The 21,749-nt window shown below is 38.4% G+C and overlaps 1 protein-coding gene across 5 annotated transcripts in view; it reads right to left on the bottom strand.

The window, feature by feature from the left end:
* Positions 1–21,749, bottom strand: part of TTC27 (tetratricopeptide repeat domain 27) — a 137,319-nt gene that overhangs the window by 68,766 nt on the left and 46,804 nt on the right. For all 5 annotated transcript variants that reach the window (XM_071575804.1, XM_071575787.1, XM_071575796.1 and 2 more), the window contains one exon: positions 15,717–15,783. In XM_071575804.1, the coding sequence (XP_071431905.1) occupies positions 15,717–15,783 (67 nt within the window). The remainder of the gene's footprint in view (positions 1–15,716; positions 15,784–21,749) is intronic.

The raw sequence follows: 21,749 nt of genomic DNA, 5'->3' as shown, positions 1-21,749 counted from the left end.
ATATTGAGCTTACCTGAAGGCAATTTAATATTCTCAAGTATCTCATTTAATCTTAGTCTGCAAGTGACTGACTTCCAGATTTATCACATCTGAAGGTACATTAAACACAATATAAGAGTTATTCAGTAGCTGGCTCAATCAAAAGGCAAGACTGGAATAAACATTCCTCTGAAGACTTACAAAATATCCCACAACCACCTACATGAAGATTAACATCATTTCACTTCAACTCTATTGTCCACAGGTTTTTTAACCCCACTCAAATAGTGTCCTGTAGCAAATGGGTAGGTCTTGATAACATTCACCCACAGGTATCCTCATATCATGTCCTGCTTATCATCCTCAATATATTTCCCCTCCATGACACTGGTTTTAAGCAATAACTCTTACTCCTGATATCTGCCTAGAAAAGGGGCAGCTATTGCTTCTGAGTAATTATTTATGCTGGATCAGCTTGGAAATTGTGATGGCTTTTGTGCCATTTCTGGAACCAAACCAAAAATCAGGCAGGAAAGCTTGCAAGTTAATTCTGTTATCTGCTCAAAGATAATTATTAACCTCATTAGAAATAGCAACACGTTTCATTATCTTTCTTCAGCTATCTGTTCAACTTCCACTTAAAAGAAAACAATCTGTGATGGAAAAAAACAAACACAACTTCTTCTCAGCAACAGACTAACAATTGCTCCATATTCACCAGCATCCTTTTCCTTTGTTCAGTCAATACTCAGGCTCAGCATTGTCAGCTGACAACACAACTGAGAGTCCTGATGAGGAAAAAGGATGACTTCCCAAAAGAAAATATCCCCAGATTTAACACTTGTTTATTCCTCTTCTTTTGTTTAGCAAAGGCAACATAGGTAGCATTTGGGTAAAATAAGGCTGCCTAACGTCTGGTCTTGGTTCTTCTAAGTAGCATTAGTTAGGAGGACATCTTTTCCATTCTCTTTCCATTCTCCATGACCATCTCATTTGAAACCTGAATTCATCTCTAGGCCAGCTTGCCTCTTCAGTGAATTTTATTTTATTGTTGAAGCACAGGGAGCAAAAATGCTTTACGCTTACTGAAGAGTTTTCAGTGGAGCCAAAAGACTCAAAAAAAGCTTTGTATGGATTTAAATATGACCAATACGGAAAAGCAAGCTCACATTACCCCGCATGGAACAAAAAGTAGGGAGACACAGAGAGCTATAAACATGTTCATCTGACCTATATAATAGTCTGTTACTTAACTTGCACACATGCAGGTACACAACTTGAAGTGAAAGCTATGTAAGAGAAACATACCACAAATCAAAGTTATTTTAGACACACTGAAAAAATCAACTCAAATCAGATTTGGTTAGGAAAATGTTTCAAAGCTTTTCTCCACTTGAGAGATTTATTTTCTGATTATAGTACAAAGATATTATCTGTCAAATTAATTGTTCAGTTCTACTTATACAACCACATCGCAAATGTATCCTGGATGTCCAGGATTGTATAGATTTTCTTCTACATTAACAGGCATTGGTGGGCTGATACTTAGCAGGTTTCTAAGAGCTTAATGCTCTGTTATAACAGTAAGTGGTATACATACAGTATCCTCTTCTAAGAGGTAAGAGTAATTTTTTTATGCCATTGCTTAGGCTACTTCTTGAGTTTGTTTTTTTCTTTTCATTTTGAGAGACTATTTAAGTTCGGAAGTAAGCTTTCTTTCTCAATTTGTTTTTTAGGAAAAGAAAGAAACTAGAGAAGAAAAGGAAATGTCATGAAGAAAGAAGATACTGTTTTATTTAAAGGAATCGGCTTTCAGTGGCTTGTGAAGGGTAAACCACATAAGATACGGCTCCTATTTTCACTTAGAATGGAGTCCATCCATATTACTGACACTTGCTCTGTTGTGCCAAACATATCACTTTTTCTATGTTATGTTGAAAACAACTTGAGCCGGATTTGACTGTAGTAGCATTGTCTTTTTCAGGTCTGTGGTTTGGACTTACTCCTGAAACAGTGTAATACAGACTTCCACGCCACATCACAGTACTGCATTTATTTCCTGAAGCCCAATCTCAGCAGCAATAAATCATGGTTTTGGATAAAAAAGACTAGACTTTAACTCTTTGGTAGCAAGGATAAGGATTTCCTCAGTTATTAAACTACAGCAAATTTCTCATTTTAATTGCTCAGCCTCAGGAATTTCCCTATCTGTGCCAAGGTTCTGAACACATCATGTGCTCTTTAGTTTATATTCTGAAAACAAGAAAAACACTTTCTTTCCTCTCTGCACAGATGGTAAAACAGTGAATTTTGTTGAAGAACATCTAGATATTATATTTTTAAAAGATAATTTCAGGACTATATGCAATAGTACATGCTGTGTGAGGACCTGCAATCTGTTTAGCCTCAAGACGAACAAATGACTGAAAAAAGGCTGAAAGTTAGAAAAACTGTGTCAGTGGAGGACATTTTCTAACTTGTTAGAATTGGTCATGTGGGAGAAGAAATAAGTCCTACCCCTCACCAGGTATTCCCTCTTAAGTAGGCTCTTAAGTCCTCTGCCCTTCTTGCTCCACCCCACCTTCAGCCTTGCCTCTCCTCTCACAAGGAGCATTTTTGACAGTGCTATTGGTTAACTCATCCTCTACTGATAGAAATTTGCTCTTCAGGGAGACAGCTATGACTTGTAATCTTTCCATTTTTGGTATTGCTGGCTGTGGCTACAGACAAGAACCATGTTTTGTCAGTATTTTCTTTAAGATGGATGATTATTTTTTTAATAGTACTTCTTACTCAGCAAAATCCAGATAAAAATCACACATTAAGGTTCCCATTTCTTTTTCTCTGTTCCATGCTTGTTTGCACTCCTCAGGGCAAACTCAGTGCTTGCAGAACTCCAGATCACTGGAAAAATTCTTTAGCCCTGACAGATCCTGCACCCTTATGCAACTGACCCAGGGTGAGAGGATTAGTCTGTTCTGCCTGCGGAGTTCATTTATGAGCTCACCACTATGGGTTTGTACATAGACTTACAGTGATGCTTCCTGTCTATTCAGTCTGTCAGCAGCCTCTGGAAAAAAACTGCTTTATGTGCAGTTGTTATCTGACGCCACATACATCTGTACTGTAAGAGAAACTCTAGCTTTACTTCTGCAATGATAACTTCAGGACAAATATCCACAATTACTCTTAAAATACCTTCACTGAGTATCTTTAGCAGGAAGAGAATGTAGGGTAGCAGAAGTACTCATTCCCAGACAGATCTGGAGCACAACCACAAAAATTACACAAAACAATGGAGCCTTAACACTCTCCTTCACATCCTCAGTAAAAGGCACAAAATTATCTTCTTGAAAAGAACTAATTTAAATGCTTTCATAATTTCAGAAGTTTAACGTTAGTCAAGAACACAAGAAGAATAACAGTTGCATACAGTTTTTATATTATAAAATGTAAAGATGCCATTCATGAACTCACTCTATAATGATGTTAACTAGTCAAAATCAGCTATCACATGTTTTTTTCTGTAACAGGAAGAGTCAAAAAAGATCAGGAATAATTACATGCCTAGACCAGTGATTTAATAGTAAGGCTGCCACTGAATCCATTATTCAACTATGTCAGAACAAATCATAGAATTTCTATAAAACACCTTAACAACCTTCAGTCCATAAGAACAGGGAGGCACTGCAAGGGAAAATCCACACGATGCCAGACAGGACTCCACAGGGAGTGTGTCTACCTGGTTTTCCCCCATTTTGAATGCCAGCATTCACCACAGGAATTCTGCCCACAACAGTCTCTACATACTGAGATACTTGGTGTCCACAAATGAACATAAGGTGTCAAATCCAGGAGGGGTTCCTCAATTACTCTTTGGTGGGCTAAGGGGCTAGGAGATGACTCAAGATGACAATTTCAGTGAGACTTCTAGGAGGGTCTCAGCAAACCAACCCTGAGATTAGCTCAGTTGGTTAAAACTTGGTTGTAATAATGCCAAGGTCATGTGTTCAATATCCCCTATGTGGGCCATTGACTTAAGAGTTGGACTCGATGATCCTTGTGGGATCCTTCCAACTCAGAATAGTCTGTGATTCTGTCTCCCAGGAGAGAGCATCCATTCGGTACCTTCCTGATTTCACCAGTAGAAGTATTTTGCCTCTTTAAAAAGCTACTGCTCTCATATGCAATAGGATCAAGCTGCTGAAGGTCACCAGCAGCCTGGCTTTAAACCTTGTGTGCAAAAGTTTAGTTTCCAGGAGCAAAACAAGGCTGTCACCTTCCTTTCAGAGAGCAAGGACACGATGGTCCTGAAAGAAGACTGAATCCTTAAGAAGCAACCAGAAGTAAGGAAGGAATGGAGTAAAAATGGACACAGCAATACATGAAAAAGAAAGGAATTAGGGAAGATGAGAGCTAGAGTAAAAGTCAGATAAACAAGAGGCCAGAGCAGACAAAGGAGGGCTAGGGGGAATATGGCATAGGTAAGTAAACAAAAAGGGAAGCTGACATAGGCACAAGTGACTCATACTGGAGAAAAAAAAGTGAGAGACTGCTGAGAGTGTGAAAGAAAATCCTGTCTTGGTGGGCAAAGGTGAATAACATGCCTAAATCTGACAGAGTTGTATAGACAGACGCTACACCCTGAATATATCTGAGAGCAAAGGCAATGTCTGGGATGTGCTTTGGCTTGAAAGAAGTTAAAAGCATGAGCTGTAATGGATTAAGACAGCAGTCTAGTACCTGACCACTTGCATTATGCACAGAAATAACAGCAGTTATTAAAATCACTATGAAAATTGGATGAAGAATCTTAGAGTGACCTGAGCTGGAACTGGCCTTTAAAGTCCCTGCAATGAGTACAGACATCTTCAACTAGATCAGGTTGCTCAGAGTCCCAGTCAATTTGACCTTGAATGTTTCCAGGGATGGGGCATCTATCACATCTCTCGGCAACTTGTTCCAGTGTTTTACCATGGTCTTCATAAAAAATTTCCACCTTACATCTAGTCTGAAGAAGCTACAAGACATTGTACTTAGACAAACAAGAGGCAATCTTTTTAGTTATATACCGCTCATGCTGTGCATTTTCCCAGCTCTATTAGAGATACAATGTACAGAAATAAACATTTGTCTACTATAGATAAGGAAAAGATACAGAATATATAGACACATAAAGGCACACGCTGCAGTTCTTGCACAATGAGCTGTAAAATGAGAAATATGGCCTTATTCCAACAACTCAATGACTGCTTGCTTTTTGACTCTTACTACTAAGCTATTAAAGCTTCAGACCATGCAAGCCGCTAATAAGAAAAACAATTTTCTAAACATATTTCCTTCTTTTATTCTAAAAACTGTAAGGGTTTCACTGACATGTACTAAACTAGCAAGCAATGAAAACATCTTTGTTTCAGCCAATGATAAAAAACCAAACCAAGTACAATACTAATTTGGGGGAATGCAATGCATATGCTATTCCTCTCCAAGTGTTGGAATTTTGAAATCAAACATTTCATTTTACAGTGCAGAAAAATTTTTCCACAGTCTATTTATAGAAATCTGTAAAAGATTTTCTCTCTCATCTTTTGTCTAGACTAGACAGAACTCATTGAAGAATGTGTTGGCCAACACATCCTGACAAATGTACTGAAGAAAAATCTAGCTGACACAAGACATGAAGTCTTTCAAGAAAAAAAAGCCGAAGCTGCAATTTAATTAAAGCAAGACATGCTTAAGGATAATATAGACAGGGCAGTAAAATCTCAAGCATATCAAAATATACCAACTAATACCTAGTGTGATGATTTTTATTTCAGTTCAGAAAAGGCCTCACATCTCAGCTTCCCAGCTAGAAAAATATTAAATAGTGTAAATATTTTAAAACATTTTTGCAAATTGAAACAAGTAGAGCATGATGCTTTTAAACATTTTATTGGCATTTATTTGAATAGTCTTCATATCTAACAGCTCTGCTTGCTATGATTAATGCAGCCAATCCAAACATGTCAGAAGTATTTGTGTCATACTATATTATCATATATGTAGGTATGTATATATGGCCAAACTTCATGAATGCAGATTTGGGCAGGACTCTCCCAACGTGGGTGTGCCCTTCCAGCCTGCGCAGTGGATTTTTTAGGTGAGGCACAGCGTGCGCAGAACTGGCCCCACTGTAAGTCCTGAGGTCCATCTGCCATGGCCGAGTGAGCTTGGACAGTGACAGTGAAGTCCTCGGGACTGTCACAGCACCCAGTACTAACCGGGGCTGACCCTGCTGAGCATCCGAGATGTGACGGGATGGGATGGCAGGGAGGCATTGAACTGCCAGGGGACGGTCCCCACTGAGACTCGAACTCAGGTCCTTGGGATTCAGAGTCCAGAGTGCTTTCCTTTTCAGCACAGGACCACCCCTCCACTCCATATACCACCCATATCATATATGATAAGCACATAAATTATGCACAGAAAAAAAAGGCTGAATTTTCTCACAGTAATCATGAGACTCATTTATGATACACATTGCATGAACAGTCCACTGCAAACAGGCATTGGGTCGATTTCCTCATGCAATGAGCTGACCTTCAGGAACAGAATATGAAGCTTTCTCATTCATGCATTTGCACAACTGGAAACTACTTTTCATAAGGGTCACAAACACTTCATGTGAGCCACTCTATGAAGTTTTCTTGCATAATTGATGCTAAAAGTAAGTATTAAAAATAACACTTTCCTTTATCAGCATGTAAATTATACCAATAAAAATATATTTGTGGAAGAAAACACAAAGAGCTGAGCAATGAGGTCCTCCTGACAGGAATACCTGCTTCCCCCTCTTCAGTCATTAATACATGGTCAGTACTCAAATTCAAGCAAAATAAATGTGCATACATCCTCCATGCAGATGTATTTAAATGTTTCACAGATTCATTTAACTTCTTAATTTCTGGTCAACAGCACTTGAAAATTCCATTTTACTATTCAAACATGCTGCTTTCGATAAAAGACAGAAAAGGAAACACTGTGGAAATATCAGAATTAGAGCTGCTTAATCTTTGTCCTTCTGTAACAGAGAGGGCACAATGTTTTTCCATAACATCCTGAAGCCAACTAACTCCTTAAAAAAGGGCAGGACACTGTACAAAAAAACATACCAAGATCACTGCTGAACATAACAGGGTTTACTCAAATGAGGACAGCTAAGAAAGTGAATGGATGTCTCACTGAATCTAAGCTGTAGGTATTTCTCAGGAAAATTATTCAAAGATAGGTAGTGCAAATCTTTCCCCTTTACATCTCCTTTCAAAAGTCCATGGTTTATAGACTTAAAAGTTGACTAAACAGTTTTCTCACTAAAAAAATCTTGAACTGACCATCAACAAATGTACCAAAGAAAATACCAATTATACATCCTTTCCAGTAGCTTGGCTACCTAAAACTTGAAAAGTTAAAAAAAAAAAAAGGAAAAAAAAATTGAAGAAAGGAAAATCATTGGAGCCATTTTAGTTTTTTATCCCTAATTTTGGGGGAATAGAAAAAGAAATTCAAGCAGGAACAGGGTAGGATAGATCTATTGCTAATTGAGTTCACATATTTTTTCCCAAAGCAGCTAAAATAGAAGAATAGCTAGAATTGACTGCATCTGTTTTGCTTAAAGAAGAAAACAGACAACAAAACAGTGACATTTTACTGATGATAAATGAATCAACAAGGATCAGATTTGCACATTTCAGGCACCTTGGGAGGGAAGAAAAAATATACATTTCATAACAGCAATCAAAGACTATGACATTGTAATCAAACCTAAGTTGTGCATCGAGGGGAAAAAAATCTGTTCCTTGTTCAATATTTCATCCTTAACATAGGCCAGAAAGAATGTTTGGTGTACTGATAAGAAAAATTGTCACCTTCCAGTCAAAACTATAGACATGATATGATCATAGAATATTAAACTCAAGTTGCTTAGACAGTAGTAAACAAGAATTCAACCATCTTCATTTTTTCAGATGCTATTTATTTGGAAAAAAGGGAGACTTACATTTACTCCTTGTTTAGTTCATCTGTGCCCTTTCCAGCCAAACAGGCAGATCAGCAGAGTACGTCACCAAAAAAAGTGACTGGTAGTACTGATAACACATGAATTGAACTGATCATCAGAATATTGTCCAAAAGGGATTATTAAGCACCACACAGAATAGTGAGAACATCCTATTTCCTTTAGATGATACCTCAGACAGCATTTTGTTGAATAAGGGGTTTAAATTAATTTTCTTGTAGCAATGACAAATTTCTTGCTTAAGTAAGTTATAACAGTTGTAACTGGTGAAGGACATAATAGGGGGAAGGGAAGCCTGTAACATGTCAACTGGCTGTCAGAGAGGCTGCTAGAAAAAATAAGTGAGCTGCTGATAGATAAAGAAGAAGGAGGAGGGGGAGAAGACAGGCTGCTGTGGGAAAAAATGTTACTAACTGTCATCAAATTTGCCTGCTTAACTTCTCAAAGCCTTAGACAAGAAAATAATCTATTAATATTTAAACATGATTTCCATGTTCTTTTACCATTGCAGTTTCAGTGAGACCACTAAAATTTTTTGCTTGAGTAATTCTGCGCAGATTATACAAAAGAGCACAGAGAGGAAAGGCCATCCCAAACTTCTTGCTCAGAAAGGCACACAATAAATCAGGGATCATCTCTTGCAAGATACGGTGCAAGCAGAGCTGTGGATCCCATGGAATGAGGGAAAAATGTAGACCACAGAGGAGAACAAAGTTGAAAGGGATAAAAGTGTCAATGATGTTGAAATCTGATACTTTGTAAAATAAACCAACTTCAAACAGACTGTTACTTAATCCCTGTTTGGACTGGAATGCAAGTTTCCCCCCTCCCCTGTAACACATGTACTACAGCACCAGTTACTTTACCCAAAACACCTAAATACAACAGCAGCAAACAGCAGACAACACTAGGCTATCCACTAAACACTGCAACCGTGTGTACCACGCCCTTTGTGAATAAGCTTCCAGGAAATCTAGCTGAGTCTTTGCACCCACAGCAGAACAGGGAACTTCTCTTTTGCCATCCTCAAGCCTATTTCCCAGCACTGTGTGATGGGCCAGCAGGCATACAGGCATTAAATCAGCAAGAGTTTAGATCCTGACATTCCTGCAAAATGATTCAGACTTTTGAATGAAAGCACTTCGAAGGAAAAAAAACCAAGCAAGAAAAAAAGGAATAAAATAGGTTTGAATTCATTTACTTAAAGTCTCACTAGTACTTAGCATGGCCTTGCTGAGAGAAAGCCTTTGCAGTGTTATAATCTTGTAACCAACAGAGGCTATTCAAAATGGGCAATACAGCTTAGAAAAGAAGTGAAAGAAACTTCTTATAAAGCTACAAAAGTTACAGCAGTAAAGACACATGGCACTATTAATGAGCTTTTCAATACTCTTGCTGCTTATAAAACAAAAAAAATGCAGTCATTTTCTCAGCAGAGAAAAATGCACTGCTTTTATTTAAGCTATATAAACAACTTGTCTTTAGAAACCAAATTGGCATGTTAGTTTTATAGAGATTTTGATAGGAAGGCTTAACATTAAAAATATCATATGCCATGATTTGATTGCTCCCTAGTTTCAGATTAATATCACAAATGCCATAGAAAAGATGAGAAAAACAAAGCATTCCTATTTCCACCTTCCATTCCCTCATCCCAAAGGCCCCCTCCTACAGTGAAAAGCAGAAGTATTCATACATGCATATTCATACACACACACTCAATGAAATGTGCATTCTAATTCTTCACTGTTTTCAAAGGTACCATACAGTATCAGTTTCTATTGCACTCAATAAATGCCCACCTCTGGAAAAAAATCTGTTCAACTGTTCTCAAATTCCTTTGTAAAAATAGTTTCTTAAGGAATCAGTAGCTCAACACAGTGAAAAAACATTCCCATCAGGTCTATCTTTGGAATACACAGTATTCCTTGGATTTTGCAGACTCCTTCCACATTCTCCAAGCTCTCAATCAGACCTTAGTGTCCTTCACAGGATTACTGGAACAATTTTAGAATGATACAGTGTTTTTGTTAGAAGATGGTGAATAACTTCTAAGTTTTGTACTCCAAGCAAAATAAAAGCTATTACACTGGGGGGTTTTCCCTCTCTAAGAAAGATATCCTCACCTGTTCAAAGTGCCCACAGACAGAAGAACTGCCAGAGCTTCCTTTTCCCATTTTCACCACTTAATAAAGAAACCAATTGTTCTACTCTCCATAAATGGCAGAAGTCTCAAGAGTATAACAAACAAAAGCAAATGAATTTTCCATGGTCGCTTTTTTTTCCCTTCTCATCTTCTATGGATTCCAAAGGGTACAGATGTGGGGCTAAGGTGTGGGATGCACAAAGCAAGGCTTCTCTTTCACAGCTTCTGGTTACTTGCTCTCCTCAGTCCCCTACAGGTTGACACTGTTGCTGCCACTCCATGTCCCTTGATCATAACACTCTCATAGGGGGAAAAAAGTAATATTCTCCCACACAGGACTAAGTGTTCATCACATTTATCACAAAGCCCAGTTCTCCTGGACTATGCCAGGGCTTTGACAGATGGAACAGGTAATTTTAAGGACCAGCTGCAGCTCTTTAATCCTGGATACCTGCTGGAGTGTCATATTAGACTATGAAACATTGAATTATCTCCCCAGTATGTAAACTATGAGCTACAGGATAAGCTTTCTGTGAAGCAGAAAGAACTTGCCTTGCAGAGTTTAATCTTGTGGGGTTTTTTTTCCAAAAGAAAACAAACATTTTTCTCTTTTGTAAGAGAAAAACTCAACATCATCCAGTATTTAGTATTTTCCCTCTTTCCCTTCAAGAACTGCATAATATTAAAATTAAAACATAAAGTAATAATCACTAGTTGTTACACAGAGCTTTCACATGTTCCTGGAATTTTTTTTTACACTTCAGAAGTATTTCATAGTCTCCTGTTCGAAAGCTTATGTTCACATCACAAATATCTTTTATAAAGCTTGAAATATAATTTTTAATTTTATTTTTTAATATGTACATTTATATAACACTATTGTTTATTTAGTCTCCTCTTTGGTATACTTAACTGCACGACCTATTCAAAATAATGCAAACAGAAAGTCTTTAATAGAAGTGATTTTAAGACATTACTTTTGCTAATTTTCAAAACAGATTTTTTTTCTAAAAAAAGCTATTTTGGCCACTTATATGCAGCTCAGGGATGCACTAGTGAACTTCTAGGGAAAAACGGCTGTGCAAAATTCACCCTTGTATTTTTACATTAAAAACAACACCCTGAAATTAAAGATAGGTAAGAAAGTATATTTAGGTATTTTGAAACTAACCCAGGGACCTGGGAGTAAACTAAGATAAAAAACCTCAATGTAAAAACAGCAGTGTTAGTTCTTTGGTTTCTTACATTGTCTACTTCCTACACAGAAAGCTCTGGGGAAAAAGTTTATAATAAGGAAGAAACCGCTAGTTCTACCAGAGAAGCACAGTCTCACTATTGGTTTACTGTCCCTCTTTCCCTCTCTTAAAAATGGCTTTTAAATGCAGTATTCAGTTAGCTAAATTGGAAAATTCACCAAATATCAGCTGCATAACTGTGTTTCCAAAGCTTTTGTGATACTTGATTTCTCAGTAAAATCATAGCTTTCTTCCAAGACCTAATCATTACCATAATAGAATTAAAAAAATTATAACTGCTTCTCTATATGGTTAGGTGTGAGAAAAGTACTATTTAATCCCTCCTAAAAATCAAGTGTTTTATTTTTGTGTTTATTCTGCTATAGCAGAATCTGAGCTAATTACTTCTCATGAATATTGAATCCATTATTTAAATATAAGAAGAAAAAAAAATCAAGTGTATCTAATTTTACTTATGGATTAACATCTTAGAAGTTGAAATATAATGCTGATGATGAGCTAAGGGATTTAACTACAATACCTCAAGATTTAAGGCCAAATTATTGTATCCAGAGGTGCTATCCCAGCCAATGAGACTACATACACCCCCACAGCTTGCTTCAAAAATTAGCAACGCTGAAAGTCATTCTTAGTTACAAAAACCAGTATTTTCAGGACAATGGCAGCTACTCCCAAGGGATTTTAGCAAATGAAAAGCAGCAATCCTTTTGTAGTTGACTGCAGTTGCCAAGAACTGAATTACAGTGACTTAATAGTGTTATTTTTACCATTGTAAGCTATGTTGTTAAACTACATATATATATATACACATTTATATATAGATATATATAACAATATAAATATATATATAAATACAAATATATATATATATATATATATATATATATATATATATACATATATAAAAGATCTAGTAATTTCCAGCTTCTACAGATCTAAAAGAGACTTTGGAATGCCTGTTTTTGTTTTCCAGCATACACTGAATATTAGGCAGGACCACATCATCTACTTGAGATCAATTTGATGATCCTTTCCCTCTCATGCTACCTAGACTTTAATTCTCTCGGCTCGAGAGAAATTGCATGTCACATGCATTTATTTTTCAATGCCCAAAGCAAGAGGATCTCTTGATGAATCAATGATCAAATAAAAATGCCTAATAATTTCTCAACTTTCCTGTTACACCTTGAAATGCCTTCATTTTTTGCGGAAACATAAATTTCAGCAGATATCAGATGAATGCATGACAACCATCTAACCAGCCTGCAGATTTAGGAATCCACATGTAGGCTGAGAAGATGCCTGCTCACACACACACACACACAGAGCAGTTTAAATGATGCTAAAGAAATTACTAGAGCAGCACTGATATGGTGCCCATTTGCCTATGTTGGTACTACCACAGCTTGGTAAATACCTTTAATACAAGTGCTCACAGTTACAGTGCCACTTTATTTACTCAGCCAGCAGACACCGTGTAAGAACCAAAGCTGTGCTAACGCTCACACAAGGCTGAGGTAACAACGACACAGAACATCTCTATGGATTTGCCTCGGTGACTCAGATCTACAACACAAAAGAGCTCAGAGATTTCATCATGAAATTCTGCTGGGACCATGCCCAATCTTAGGCTCAGATGTAAACATCACAAGATACATTTGTGGAAAAGAACTTATATAAGGTAGTATCTGATGCCTGCTTTCAGCTTCCAGAAAAGATTTGGGATGGTATTGTTACAGTTCATACTTGTTCTTGTTTGTGCCTTGGGAGCATAGGTCAGGATCAAAAGAGAAAATAGTGGTAAGATGAAACTGTGTCCCTACAGCCAGTTCACTTTGAAACATTGAGCAAAAGTTTAAAAACCCACTATTCTCAAATTGAAATTTATTATTTACTCTCATTTTTAGACTACCAGCTACTTCTTTCTGTCAGTGCTGTTCACTGAATTTTACATTACTTACAAAATCTACATTCCTGTTCATCTATTACCACCTATTACCTTCTTTTTTGCTACTCTGAGCACAAGGTGACAGGGGAGCCTAGACATACCTTTCAGCTCTGTTTCTCTGGAGATCTAACCTGATAGTGGCTGCTGATCTTACTAGAGTGAAGTAAGGTGTAGCTGACTTAGAAGATCTAAAAAAAGATGAATAAATAAATGAAAACAGAAGCTCCCCACAGTCACTGCCATAAAAAAATTAAAGAGCAAGTTAATCACCTACCCTCTGATTTTTGAAGGATCAGCCACTAGGTGGCAGAAAAGTGCAGTTTAATTTTCTCATCACGATGAAGAATTCACCTAACAGATCCCTTACACCTCAGATAACAGGTAATACTTTCTGTAAGCAATGTCAGATAAAAAGATGACAGAAAAGCTGATTATCTTTGCTTCCTAGTGTATGAGCTACGTCCATTTTTTCTACCCTGCCATAAAACCTGATGAATATTTAAATGTTTGAAAACTCAAGCATTAAAACAGTTAAACCTCACTGCTAGTTTCATTATTCTGGAAAGTACACCTCTACAGGAATAGCATAAATCTTGTTCTGTTATCAAAATATCACTTCATTTAAAAATTAAAATTATAGAATACATAGAGAATTTATTTCAAGATTCAGGTATATAATGGTTGGTTTTCCACCCCAAAATTGTGTGACCAAGAGGAGATAGTGAGAAGACTAAGAAAGAAGTATACAAAAACAATGCAGGGAATTTGAAAACTAAATATGAGAAACAAGGTCCTGAGTTTACACAGAAAATCCTCTATTTATAGTTTTATCTAATGTTTTAACATTACTTAACAACAAAAATGGTAGGGTTTGTTTTAATGAAATTATATGCATGTCTTGAAACTTCATATGCTCGTATTAACAGTATTTTTAGGGGGAAATGGTACTGTAATAGTTTTACCATTTTTAAAAAAAGCTTGCAGTACTTAGTTCACCAGTTTAGTGGATTTTTTCATTCCTATGGGCTTTTCTACATGTGCATTTCCTTACTTTGCATGTATTGATTGTTCCTCTAATTTTTCCTTTCCCTTTAATCATCATGATTCTTTAACATCCTTACTGGGTACTTCAATTACTACAATATCAAACGACAGTGGAGAGTCTCATTTTTTTTACATTTCAATTTTTTCCTGCTCTCTATTCCTACCTTTTCAAAAAACAACACAGAACAAAATTGTCGTTCAGAACAAAATACTTCAGAATTTATAAGATAAGAAAGCACTACAATCATTGTAGCAACAAACAGAAAACCTACACATCCAAACTATTTTACAGAAATTCACTCAGTTCCCTCATGCATATCTTACATGTACTGTATTAGCATAAGGACCTAAACACACATTACTTTAAAACCAATCTATTTTACATTTATCAAATAAGATTAGGATTTTCTTTTTTACAGCTTGAACTTCCTTCTAGAAAAAAAACCCAACCAAACATTGCCACAGTCAACCTTAGATTACAGTCCCTAGTCTTTTTACATAACTGCAACTGTCGGTGATAAGATTCTAGCTCAGTTGAAATCAAAAGGAATTTTGCTAAGATCCAATAATTTACCTTTTCACATGACACTACTACAGCAATAGTCTGAAGACTACAAACTTGGGTAAGAGAGCAAGCCCTTTATACTGTACCCGAACTTAAGTCTAACATTGTGGAAAATGAGTAAAAAAGGCAACACAATCACAAGCCTTTCTTCCCCCAGGAAGAAGCAAATTGTGTTTTGTCTTAAGTTAAAAAAAAAACAAAACAAAAAACAACTGAGAATTTTAAAAGTTTCATTGGAAGTTACAGAGTTATTCTGCAGCAAATCAGCCACTGAACTGGGAAGAAACATGTTGAAACAGAACATCTGATACAGACTGAATAAATCTGATGCAATAAAGCTGCAAATCCTTTTGAACTCCACTTAAACACTGTTCAAAGAGCAGCACTTCCAACATCAGCGTCACAGGAAAAGTTTGCTGAATTAGCTGTAATTCATATAGCTAATAACAACTAAACAAACACATACAGAAATGTTTCTTATGTGTTTTCAGGTGAAATTAACATTTTTAAATGTCAAGTTCTTCCTACATGATGATGGTTGAAAACCAGACAGAATTACAGCACCACTTGAACTTCTTGAAATAAGAAAAAGTTAATGAAACATCCGAGTATTAAGGCAAATTTAGTTTACAAACAGGTTCCTCAAAATGTGACAGATTACTACCCAGTACTTAAATATTAAGTGAAAATATATTTACTAAACATCCAGATAAGTTACTTACAGAAGTAAAAGCCAAAAGTTCTTCTTCAGTTAATTTGTGTATTGGATTGTTCTTTTGGAAGTCTATACTGTAAAGAGAAAAATACAAAACAATGCTGATTTCATCTTTAGAACAACATTATGCAGAACACATTTTTCAAACTTGCAGAAATCTAGAAGACATTCCGGAAAATTGTTGCAATGACAAATGGGAGCATGGTATGCGCAAAACATGACCTAGACCTAGGAATAGTCACAGAAACAAAGAACCATTTAGAGGACCAAGATATTTTAATAGTACCTTTCCAATACCATTCTCAAGTGAAATGTCTTACTTGGTTTAAGCTTATGGGAATAACAATTTTACACATCCTAAAAAGTTTGAAATCCATTGTTTATTTTTACAGAGATCAAAAAACCACTGAAGGTCAGAAAGTGCTGAAAGGTAATCTCAAACAAATAGCCCATTTCTATTCACTCAAGAAACATGACCACAGAGGTCCATCTCTTACTAAGTGGCATTACCAGTACCCTTGTAGTATTCACAGGGGGAAAACCAGAGGAGTACACAAAAGTGAGAATTAAAGTCATTTTATTCAGAGTTGGATTTGCTTACAGAGATTATAAAGAAATTTGGCTTGCTCCTCCACATGGGTGGATGTTCTTAGACAACAGCCTACCAATATTTACAAACATACTGCAATAGGTATCACCAAATCACATAAAAAGCAACAAAGCTACAATTCAAGTTCCCTGTTAAAATCAAAGCTATCAAGTGAAAATACATCATAAATTACATCACAGATTATGGATCATCACCAAACCCATATAAAGACCATAAACATAAGCTTAAATTTATCCCACTAAATTTTGCAACAGACTTCATATTCTAGGCTAAAATTGCAAGATACTTATTGTGATGAAAGGTTACAGACTGAAATTAGGCTCCCTACGTTACATAACTTAAGTTTGGAGACAAGACTTCACCCCAATTTTTTTTTTCTTCTTGCCATTTTGTTAAATATTTGTTGTAGATATGGGGCGGTCCCGTGGTGTAATGATGAGCACTCCGAACTCTGGATCACAAGGTCGTAAGTTCAAGTCTCAGTGGGACCATCCCCTGGCAGTTCAATGCCTCCCTGCCATCCCATTCCGTCACATCTCGGATGCTCAGCAGGGTCAGCCCCGGTTAGTACCGGGTGCTGTGACAGTCCCGAGGACTTCCCTGTCACTGTCCAAGCTCGCTCGGCCGTGGCAGATGGATCTCAGGACTGAAACAGTGGGGCCAGTTCTGCGCATGCTGTGCCTCACCTAAAAAATCCACTGCACAGGCTGGAAGGGCACACCCACGTGGGGAGAGCCCTGCCCAAACCTGCATTCATGAAGTTTGGCCATATATATCATAGAATCATAGAATCGATTGGGTTGGAAAAGACCTCCAAGATCATCAAGTCTAACCCTTGGTCCAACTCCAGTCCATTTACCAGATCATGGCACTCAGCGCCACGTCCAATCTGTGTTTAAAAATCTCTAGGGATGGTGAATCCACCACCTACCTGTCTGGGCAGCCCATTCCAATGCCTGATTACTCTCTCTGGAAAGAATTTTTTTCTGATATCCAACTTAAATTTCCCCTGGCAGAGCTTAAGCCCGTGCCCCCTTGTCCTATTGCTGAGTGCCTGGGAGAAAAGACCAGCTCCCGCCTGGCTATAACTTCCCTTCAGGTAGTTCTAGACAGTGATGAGGTCACCTCTGAGCCTCCTCTTCTCCAGGCTAAACAACCCCAGATCCCTTAGCCTCTCCCCATAGGGCTTGTGCTCCAGTCCCTTCACCAGCCTTGTTGCTCTTCTCTGGACTCGCTCCAGCACCTCAATATCCTTTCTGAACTGAGGGGCCCAGAACTGAACACAGTACTCAAGGTGTGGCCTCACCAGTGCAGAGTACAGGGGAAGGATCACTTCTCTGGTCCTGCTGGCCACACTATTTTTGATACAGGACAGGATCCCATTGGCCTTCTTGGCCACCTGGGCACACTGTTGGCTCATGTTGAGCTTCCTGTCAATTAGTACTCCAAGGTCCCTTTCTGCCTGGCTGCTCTCCAGCCACTCTGTGCCCAGCCTGTAGCGCTGCAGGGGGTTGTTGTGGCCAAAGTGCAGGACCCGGCACTTGGCCTTATTGAACTTCATCCCATTGGAATATGTTGTAGATATGATAAAATTACCACTGCAGAAATAACAATCAGTTACTTGTTACTAACCACAAGAATGAGACAAGAAAAGATGTCTGTTGAAAACTCAATTATCTTTAAAAAGTCATGGTGATCCAGAGAGGTTCCTGAGGACTCACAGAAAGCAAATGTCACTTGAGCAAAAGCAAGGAGGAGGATTCAGGTGAGCCTCACCTCATGAAGCAGTACCTCCTTGAAGCCATTTCTTAACACATAGAGGCAGCAGTCAGTAACATTCACCAAGGGAAAGTCATGCTTGACCAACTCGATAATCTCTATGATGCAATGACTGGCCTGGTAGATTTGAGGAGAGCAGTGGCCATTGTCTATCTGAACTTCAGGAAGACGGAAAGCTGTTTGAACAGATAGGCCCAGAGGGTTCAGATCAGCACTACAAAGTGCAGTTGGAAGACCAGTAACTAGTGCTGTACTGCTGGGGTGAATACAGAGCTCAATACTGTTCAACATCTTTATTAAGAATCTGGATGATGGGGTTGAGCGTATGGTCGGCAAGTTTGCTGCTGGCACAGAACTGGGAGGAGCAGATGATACACCAGCAGGTTGTGCTACTATCCAGCAGATCTCAACAAACTGGAGAAACAGGCTGTAAGAACCTCATAGAATCATAGAATCGATTGGGTTGGAAAAGACCTCCAAGATCATCGAGTCCAACCCTTGGTCCAACTCTAGTCCATTTACTAGATCATGGCACCCAGCGCCACATCCAATCTGTGTTTAAAAATCTCTAGGGATGGTGAATCCACCACCTCTCCAGGCAGCCCATTCCAATGCCTGATTACTTTCTCTGGAAAGAATTTTTTTCTGATATCCAACTTAAATTTCCCCTGGCAGAGCTTAAGCCCGTGCCCCCTTGTCCTATTGTTGAGTGCCTGGGAGAAGACACCAGCCCCCACCTGGCTAGAACTTCCCTTCAGGTAGTTCTAGACAGTGATGAGGTCACCTCTGAGCCTCCTCTTCTCCAGGCTAAACAACCCCAGCTCCCTCAGCCTCTCCCCGTAGGACTTGTGCTCCAGTCCCTTCACCAGCCTTGTTGCTCTTCTCTGGACCCACTCCAGCACCTCAATATCCTTTCTGAACTGAGGGGCCCAGAACTGAACACAGTACTCAAGGTGTGGCCTCACCAGTGCAGAGTACAGGGGAAGGATCACTTCCCTGGTCCTGCTGGCCACGCTAGTTTTGATACAGGACAGGATCCCATTGGCCTTCTTGGCCACCTGGGCACACTGTTGACTCATGTTGAGCTTCCTGTCAATTAGTACTCCAAGGTCCCTTTCTGCCTGGCTGCTCTCCAGCCACTCTGTGCCCAGCCTGTAGCGATGCAGGGGGTTGTTGTGGCCAAAGTGCAGGACCCGGCACTTGGCCTTATTGAACTTCATCCCATTGGAATCAGCCCATCTCTCAAGTCTATCCAGATCCCTCTGCAGAGCCCTCCTGCCGTCCAGCAGGTCAACACTCCCTCACAACTTGGTGTCATCAGCAAATTTGCTGATGATGGACTCAATCCCCTCATCTAAATCATCAATAAAGATGTTAAACAGGACTGGACCCAATACAGACCCCTGGGGAACACCACTGGTGACCGGCCGCCAGCTGGATGCAGCTCCGTTCACCAGTTTTTTGCAGTTCTGCAAAGTGAGATGCCAAGAGCTGACCTTGCTGGACCACAGGGTTGGACAAGATCATCTCCATCAGTCACATCCAACCTCAACCGATCTGTGATAATGAAGGACAAGATGGTGACAGAGTAGTCTGCATAAATTTAAAGTAGAAGAAAGTGTGCCCAAATAACCAGAGAGATGAGATGACTAGGGTGGTGGGCTTTATCTTGAATTTTGAAAGGTGCTTGACACTGTTTTCCATAACATCCTTAAAGACAAAGTGATCAGATATGGACGAGGTAAACACACAGCTCAGTGGACCGCAAACTACGTGAACTGCCAGTTTCAAAGGACTATGCCAAGCAGCATGAAGTCCAGCAGGAGGACAGAGCCTAGCAGTGTCTCCTCAATGCAAGAGAGACATGGACACACCAGAGTAAGCCCTGCAATGGGCCACAAAAATATGGTTTAGATAGTGGAGCATCTGACAGAGGGGGAGAGAGTGAGAAAGCTGGGACGGTTTAAGCTGGATAAGAGAAGGCTCCAGGAGAACATATGAGTGTGTATGAATACCTGGTGGCAGAGAATAAACAGGAAATCACCTGTCCCTACTCAGTGATGCCCAATGAAGGAACAATAAACAGTGGCCACAACCTGAAAATCAGGAAATTCCACTAAAAAGAGGAAAGCACAAGAAGGGGTGACTCAGAGAGGTTGTGGTGACTATTATTGGAGATATTCATAGCCCAATTAGACATGGTTGTAAAAAGCCTGCTCTAATTGACTGCTTCAAGCAAGGAATCTGGACCACATGACCTCTAGAGGTGCCCTTCAACCCTCAACAAATTCTTTAAATTTTCATTTGATGATACTTACAGTTTATATTTTTCAGCCTTATGTTCTGTTAACAAAAGGAAGAACAGATGCTATTTATTACTGAAAACTAGAAATAAATCATTTTTTATAACACTGTACTTGAAAATTTCTCAACATTGTGCATGTCACCAGGTATCACAACAAGGATTTCTCTTGCCATCCTATTCCAACTACCTCAATTAGAACATAGAAGGATTCATTGGTTTTCTTTTCTTAATCTTAAAGTGTTTTTTTTCCCCTTAATAAATTTTAATTTAGTTTCACTTTTCTTACTGAAGAATGAGAAATGCAACATTTATGCTGTGTCCAGAACATACTGTAGGTTCTGAGAAACAACTAAAAGATGTGGCTGTTTAATGACTTTACACTGTATTCATGCCTGAGTATACTAATGAGACTATACAGAAGCTGTAAGAGTACAAAGGAATCAGCACAGAGAACATTTTGAGAAATGCAGTACTTCGAATTTTATTTACATAGTGATTGAATATGGAACTAAGAATACGATTTTCAGTGAGAACCTTCCACTGTCTTCAAGTGCTTATGGTAAAAAATGGTCAAGATAGAAGAGGTAAAACAGACTGATGTTCTTTTGGTAAATTCTACCACGGTATAGCAAGAATGCATCTTCAATTTTTTTATATTGTACTACTTTTTACCTTTAAGTTCCTTCCCCATCACTTGCTCATCTGCCAGCTGTGGAAAAAAACCCCAGAGTGCCTGATGTATTTTGGTTTTCCCTCTGAAGACATGATACCAAGACATAATAAAAGAATTCTAAGAGTAAAGAGCAAAGCATTCAAGATAAGAAAAAGCAAAATTGATGCCATACAAGCATTCTTATCTCCTTATATGCCCACAAAAGGAAATAGAATTATTATCTGTGTAGCAGAGTACCAAGCCTCTGTCCTGATGGCATGGTTCTCTTTCAACTTCTAGCCTCATGATACAGGGGAGCAGAGGGAAAAAACCCACAGGAAGAGAAAGCTCTCTCTAAAGAGTGCTGCTTCAGCATTTCTAAAATGGCCCGTCTTTAGGAACCACTAATATTCAACAAACTAGGGCAGTCCAGGAATGAGCACAGACAAAACATTCAGGAAATTAAGGGATTAGTTTGAAACAAATTCTACTCTACCAGTGCCAATGGCATTTGTTCAAATAACTGCAGTCAAATGTAGGTAGGCTGAGATGGAATAAAAGCATAATTATACCCCCTTCTGAGATTCAATTTCCTACTTCTGTTGGGAGGTATGATTCCTCTTCCCCTTTTTATAATTTTTATTTTTGTATCTGAAATAAAAAAAAATTGTCAGTGTGTGCAATGAATTCTCTA

Source organism: Pithys albifrons, chromosome 2, assembly GCF_047495875.1.
Source record: "Pithys albifrons albifrons isolate INPA30051 chromosome 2, PitAlb_v1, whole genome shotgun sequence".
NCBI classification, from domain to species: domain Eukaryota; kingdom Metazoa; phylum Chordata; class Aves; order Passeriformes; family Thamnophilidae; genus Pithys; species Pithys albifrons.
Note: the sequence above shows the minus strand (reverse complement) of the source record. Positions and strands in the feature narration are given on the sequence as shown.